This window comes from Palaemon carinicauda, chromosome 5 (genome assembly GCF_036898095.1).
Source record: "Palaemon carinicauda isolate YSFRI2023 chromosome 5, ASM3689809v2, whole genome shotgun sequence".
Classification (NCBI taxonomy): domain Eukaryota; kingdom Metazoa; phylum Arthropoda; class Malacostraca; order Decapoda; family Palaemonidae; genus Palaemon; species Palaemon carinicauda.
The window spans coordinates 2,513,075-2,519,319 of NC_090729.1; the positions used below are offsets into that span (position 1 = coordinate 2,513,075).

Here is a 6,245-nt window from a genome sequence, read left to right on the forward strand (position 1 = left end):
ACTCCTATTTACTTTGGTTTGCACAATGAAAGCTGAGGTCAGTTAATTAGCACAATTTTATTTACAGTGATTAGGAAAAATAAAGCCTCAAACATTAATTGAACAAACCTGAATTAAATTAGAATAAACAAATTGAAAGAAACAAATTCAAAGAAATTCCTAAGTAAACTACGGAGATAATTACCCATTCCAAGGAATGTTTCTCCAAGTAAGGTAATTACCGATCATAAAGAAAATTTCTCAATCACCCAAAATATCCATAAACTTTTAACAAAATATTTTAGGAATATATATTTAAATATATATTTTATACACTCCGAGGGGAGGGATTGAATTTTCACCTGAAAAGTCAATGGAAAATAAATTTAAAACAAAATAAACTTAACTGATAAAATATACAGACTAAATGTCTTCCTATGAAACAGTGAAAGAATTTCCTAAGTTTTAGCCATGCTGTCAATGGTCACTTGACATTAAAGGAATCAGGCTTGTCACATGACGCTTGACAAATCTTCGACTTTTACCTAGCATTAATTTAGCCCCAGTAACTTCATCGTAAATATTCTTGGTCAGCCCTTTAACAATTCCTATGGGGTAATCAATGGCTTTAGTCATATTCTCCTTAATGATGCCTAATGTTTCCCGAGTCTTATTGGTCAGCCCTTTAACAATTCCTATGGGGTAATCAATGGCTTTAGTCATATTCTCCTTAATGATGCCTAATGTTTCCCGAGTCTTAAAGGTGTCATTTACTAAGGCTAACTTATCAGGTAATTTTTCTAATTTAGAAGTAAGGGTTTTCAACACTGATTTGGCTAAATTGTAGTTGCGGCCTAGTAGATGACTAACTTTCGGGTTCCATAACAGTGGCATACACAATCTTCCATCAACAGTCCTATGGGTTTCTTCTAAAGCATACTCCATAAGCCTGTCATTCAGTTCTACATTATCTTCATGATATTGACCTTTGTCTTCCCCAACATAATATTTACAAGAGAGTTCTAAGCATTCATTTGTAGCCCTATTCAATTCAGATTCTATTATCTGACCATCACCATCAAACAACTCATATGTTTTAGAAGTCTCCAGGTCATTTAAATATGAAGATTCTACTGAAACGTTCTCTTTCGTCCCTGTTGGAAGTACATTTACAGCTTTTAACATATGTTGCACATTTGACTTCAAGGAAGAACAAGGCTTCAAGAATCTTAAATTGCTCTTTAATCTATTTATGTCTCCCTTTAATAATATACCCAAGCATGTATCAGAATAAATGGAGTCATTGGATTTCCCAAATACTATATCCTTTTCAGGGATACAATGCAAGGACTCTGATCCTAATATAAATTTAATATTGTCTATCCTATCTGTAGAATTTAACAATCCCCGATCTGCTAGCTTGTATCACTTTGAAACAAACCCACTGACTACTTCATTTAACCCAGGTAACTGCAATGAAACATCAATTGAGGGAAGACAAAATGCATATACAATGTAACTATTGCTACCAATTGGCAACTCAATTTCAACTTGTTTAGTCTTATAACTCTTAGAGGAATTAATACCATTAATGGTTAAAGAAACTCCATTATTTACAACTTTCAAATTTAAATCTTGAGCCAAATTTTCTTCAATGTAATTTGCTTGACATCCAGCGTCTTTAAGGACCCTGAGAATGGTACCTTTAATTGAAATATTAAAAGTTGGCAAAATTGTATATCCCTCAACCTCACAATTTAAAACTTCAGTTATAGCAGCAACACTACTGCTTGAACTACCAACAACATCTCCATTACCACTCTCAGAGTTTCTAACTCTATCTGTACTGTTACTGGCTTTACATTTTTTCTTTTCGGAATTTGGATTTTCTTTAATACTGGTAGCACCTTTATCATCGGGACACAAAAATGACATATGCCAGCCCTTGCAGTTTTTACATTTGGAATTAAATCTGAATCTGCATTCTGATAGTATGTGACTAGGATAGCCACACTTTGAGCAAGCACCCAGTTCCTCCAATTTTGTTCTTTTATCTTTGCTAGATACAAAGTTAGGACATTTACTCAAAAAATGACTTGGATCTTTGCCTAATTTACTACAAATGCTGCATTTACCTACTTTAGAGTCAAAAGAAACCTTGGCAGCAAAGCTAGTAGTGTCAGACTTTTGTTTCTCTACTTTCTTACATTTTTTACCTTTTAAATATCTCTCACTAGCATCAAAGAAATTATCCCTAATCTCTGCAAGAGATGGCCTAATTTTGTTAGTTATGGCAGTCATATGACACTTGAATTTCTCATTTAAACCATTCCAGAAGAAAAACTGAAGAAACATGTCAACATCAATATTTAAGGTCTTAACGCTTGCTACTAAATTGCTTACTTTCCCAATATAATCAAAAGGATCATCATCATCTGAAAGTTTTATTGAAGATATTTGCTTTATGGTATTAAAAATTTGAACTTCTCTTGAGCCTAAAGCCTTCTCTAGCAAAGCTTTTGCATCAGCATAACTCTGACTTTGAACATCCAAAGTGTTAATTAATGTAAGGGCTCTTCCCTTTACCTGCTGTTTTAACAACAATAACTTATCATATTCTGGGAACTTAAACTTTGAAAGGGTTTGTTCAAATTCTACAAAAAACTTCCCAAGATCTTCGCCTTCAGTACTATTGAAGGTTGGTAAAGGAGCATGAGGACTCTTTAACAAGGACTGATGTGACTGATTATCTATAGGCAGATGCCGAAGCTGAGGTAAATTTTGTAAAGTAGAGATGCTCTCTTGAATTTTAGTTTTGTACTGTTCACATGCATCAAGCTCAACTAACAAAGCAGCTTCATCACATTCAGTAGAAAACTTTGAATTTTGTATTTTAGAATCTAAGTCAGATAATTTCGTGAAATGCTCTTCAAGCCTCAGTTTCAGTGTAGAACGTTCAATATCACTATATGATGAAAACTGATCCTTATTATTGTAAATTTCAGTAACGGACTTTCTAACATATTTTCGTGATTTAATCAATAACTCAGTCATCTTGATACCAGTTTCAGTAAGAATATAAAGCCTAATAAAGTCAAAACGGCAATGGAAATATACGTAATCTTAAAATTTAACCAAGGAAATATAAATGATAAATTACACCTCGTCTGACTAGCTTGGAAGCGAACCAGCAGAAACTCTTAACAACCAACATCCTCAATCCTGTCACGGTCGCCATGAGCAGAAAAAATGACTTAGGACAAACGACCGTGTTATAACAAAATATTTATTTGTAATACAGAAACTAACATCTGTAGATTTTAAATAATCTTGACAAATTTATTATATATAGTTGGTTGTCAGTTGATGCTAGTTCACTTGGAGTAGCGATTGCTTCTGGTAAAGCAAACCTAGAAGCATTGGCAGATGTACTCCTGTCCCAAGCTTTCCACTCCACCTTGAGCCAGACCTAAAAGATAGGTAAATCTTTAACCACCCAATTCAAATTGAAAACCAGAATTTGTATGGAATTGTTTAAATGAAAATATGAATAGAATTTTTGACTACACTAAAATTGTTTACAATATATAAAGGGAAATCAAAAAGTTTAATTCACCTCCAAAACTAATATAAATTTAATATTAATTCCCAGAATTGCAAATCAAAAGCCAACCATTTCAATATTTTGACCTAATTAACAAATGAAATATATGCGATGAGGGCATCACTTAAGAATATACGTTAAAAGGCCGAATTTCAATTAACAAGCAATTTAAGGTCGACAATTGATAATTTTAATTAGAGTAGCCTATAAACAAACCTAGTTTCAAGAGCGATTTTCAATTACTGAGTTCAAGGCTTTATTTATTTTTTGACTTGAAGATGATAAAAGTCACCAAGAAATGCCACTACTATTGTGCCAATCAATACAATGACCCACCTTATAATGACTTCATAGGATGAAAAAGAGCATGGGTATGATGATTCCATAGCCTTTGCTGTTGGTCGCCTCCACATTCATCAGACGAGGTGTAGAGTTAATTTAGTTCTTCATGGTATTCGTAGCACTAAACACAATGAGTCCCATCGTCGTAGAGTAATTTAGAAAAAGTCCAGCACTACGACGACAAATAGAACCGGTAAAATGTCCCAAGGTAAGGTGAGGTGAAGGAGAGTAATCACTTCTTGACGGTTGGTGTTGGACTGGTTTTCCTTTCCAACAGTGACTTTGAAGTTACTTCGTAGAGTTGTTTGGCTCGGAATATTCAGAAAATTAGGTAGTTAGTAGTTATCTTTAACTCCTATTTACTTTGGTTTGCACAATGAAAGCTGAGGTCAGTTAATTAGCACAATTTTATTTACAGTGATTAGGAAAAATAAAGCCTCAAACATTAATTGAACAAACCTGAATTAAATTAGAATAAACAAATTGAAAGAAACAAATTCAAAGAAATTCCTAAGTAAACTACGGAGATAATTACCCATTCCAAGGAATGTTTCTCCAAGTAAGGTAATTACCGATCATAAAGAAAATTTCTCAATCACCCAAAATATCCATAAACTTTTAACAAAATATTTTAGGAATATATATTTAAATATATATTTTATACAATATATATATATATATATATATATATATATATATATATATATATATATATATATATATATATATATATATATATATATTATAAATACCCCCCCCCACACACACACACACATATATATATATATATATATATATATATATATATATATATATATATATATATACATCTATAGACCTTGCATATATGTGTGTGTGTATGTGTGTATGGTCACAAAAACTGTTCCCCCTTCCTATGCTGCACAGTAAACAAGGCCACCTATATAACACTTCCTTATCATTAAGGGTTTCATGCTCTTTCACATAGGACTCTTCAGTAATGCGTCAAATCCTCTACGCATTCGCTCAAGCTTTCTGAATATCAATGACCTCCTTTCCCCCAAATAAATCTTCCACACCATCCATTTAGGTATCCTCTTCTCGTATCTCTTTACACTTATAAATGATGTAAACACTTTTCAGAAAAACAGTCTTCATTCACCAAACCCTGATTTGACTGTATGTTATTCAAATTTGATAAAATTATCTAACAAAAAAAAAAAAAAAGAAAGCTGATTCATCAGTTAACTGCACCCGTTAAAGTTTTCTAACAGCTTAACAATACAGCCAACTGGTGGCCTGTTCGGCACTCAGAAGAGGCTTCACGCATGTTCGTTTTAGGCCATGTGTCTTCCGAGTGCCCAGTGTTGAGACATCCACAATTGGCCTAGTCTCTCTCGCAGGTAGCAAGTGTTGTGTAAAAGGCTATAAGGGCTAATATTTCTTTCAAGCGAAAAATAAAATTAAACACTTGCTGAAGCTGCCTACAAGTTTAGGAATAATGAGTTTTCCATTCGAGAGATTTTTAAGAGGAGAAATGCTACTACCCATGCTGCTGCTATGACCAGTTCAATATACATGAAAGGTTCTAGTGAAGAGACAGAGAGGGCATTAAACTTGTGAATAGACCATATGACAAAAAGAACGATAACTATCGATTCACTAGTGTTACAGCCAAATGCAGTAAGCTTACAAGAACATTTCACCCGAAAAGTTAATATATCCCCTGAAAAAGAAATAAAACCCTTTTCAGGAAGTAGGGGATGGCTAGAAAAGTTTGAAATGAGGTCTAATTTGAAAAGTATTTAAATTACCTGAAAACGTGTATCTGCTGATGAAACAGTAGCAATAACTTCTCCAGCAAATTATGCAGAATTAATCAGGAAAGACAAATACCAAACTAACCAAGTTTTAAACTATGATAAGAATGGTTTCTTCTTTGGGAAAACATATGAACAAACGTGTCAAACAAGCACCAACGTTTATGGCATGAAAGGATCAGAAGACCGTGGTCCCTAATGGTAATACAGTGGGCCATAAACACCAGCCATTATTCATCACTTCAAACCAGGGCTCCTTGAAAAATAAAATTATCGATATGTTTCCCCCATTCTTCTTACTGGCATCATAATGCAAAGGCCTAAATAACTACCATGCCCTTCAAGCAGAAAATCAATAAATGCTTCACTCCTAATGCAAAAGTATGTCTTAGGGAAGGGTTGCCGTTCATGGCATTGCTGATTTTAGACAGTACTTATGGACATACTCACTAATATTATAGTAAGTCATATTTTCTATTTTGTATTATTAACTCCAGTATGCATGTACATATGCTTTATCA

At 33.5% G+C, this 6,245-nt stretch overlaps 1 protein-coding gene across 1 annotated transcript; it reads right to left on the reverse strand.

Annotated features, from left to right (window-relative positions):
• Nucleotides 1-1,194: 1,194 nt before the first annotated feature.
• On the reverse strand, nt 1,195-4,535 carry LOC137640425 (uncharacterized). Its single transcript, XM_068372981.1, has 2 exons — nt 3,920-4,535; nt 1,195-3,448 (listed from the first exon to the last, which is right to left on the reverse strand). The coding sequence occupies exon 2, from the start codon at nt 3,031-3,033 to the stop codon at nt 1,405-1,407; it is 1,629 nt and encodes a 542-aa protein (XP_068229082.1). The 5' UTR covers nt 3,034-3,448; nt 3,920-4,535; the 3' UTR covers nt 1,195-1,404.
• Nucleotides 4,536-6,245: the final 1,710 nt, after the last annotated feature.

Bases quoted from the DNA above. Each gene is read 5' to 3' on its own strand.
- LOC137640425 (XM_068372981.1), bottom strand. From the start codon at position 3,033: ATGACTGAGTTATTGATTAAATCACGAAAATATGTTAGAAAGTCCGTT.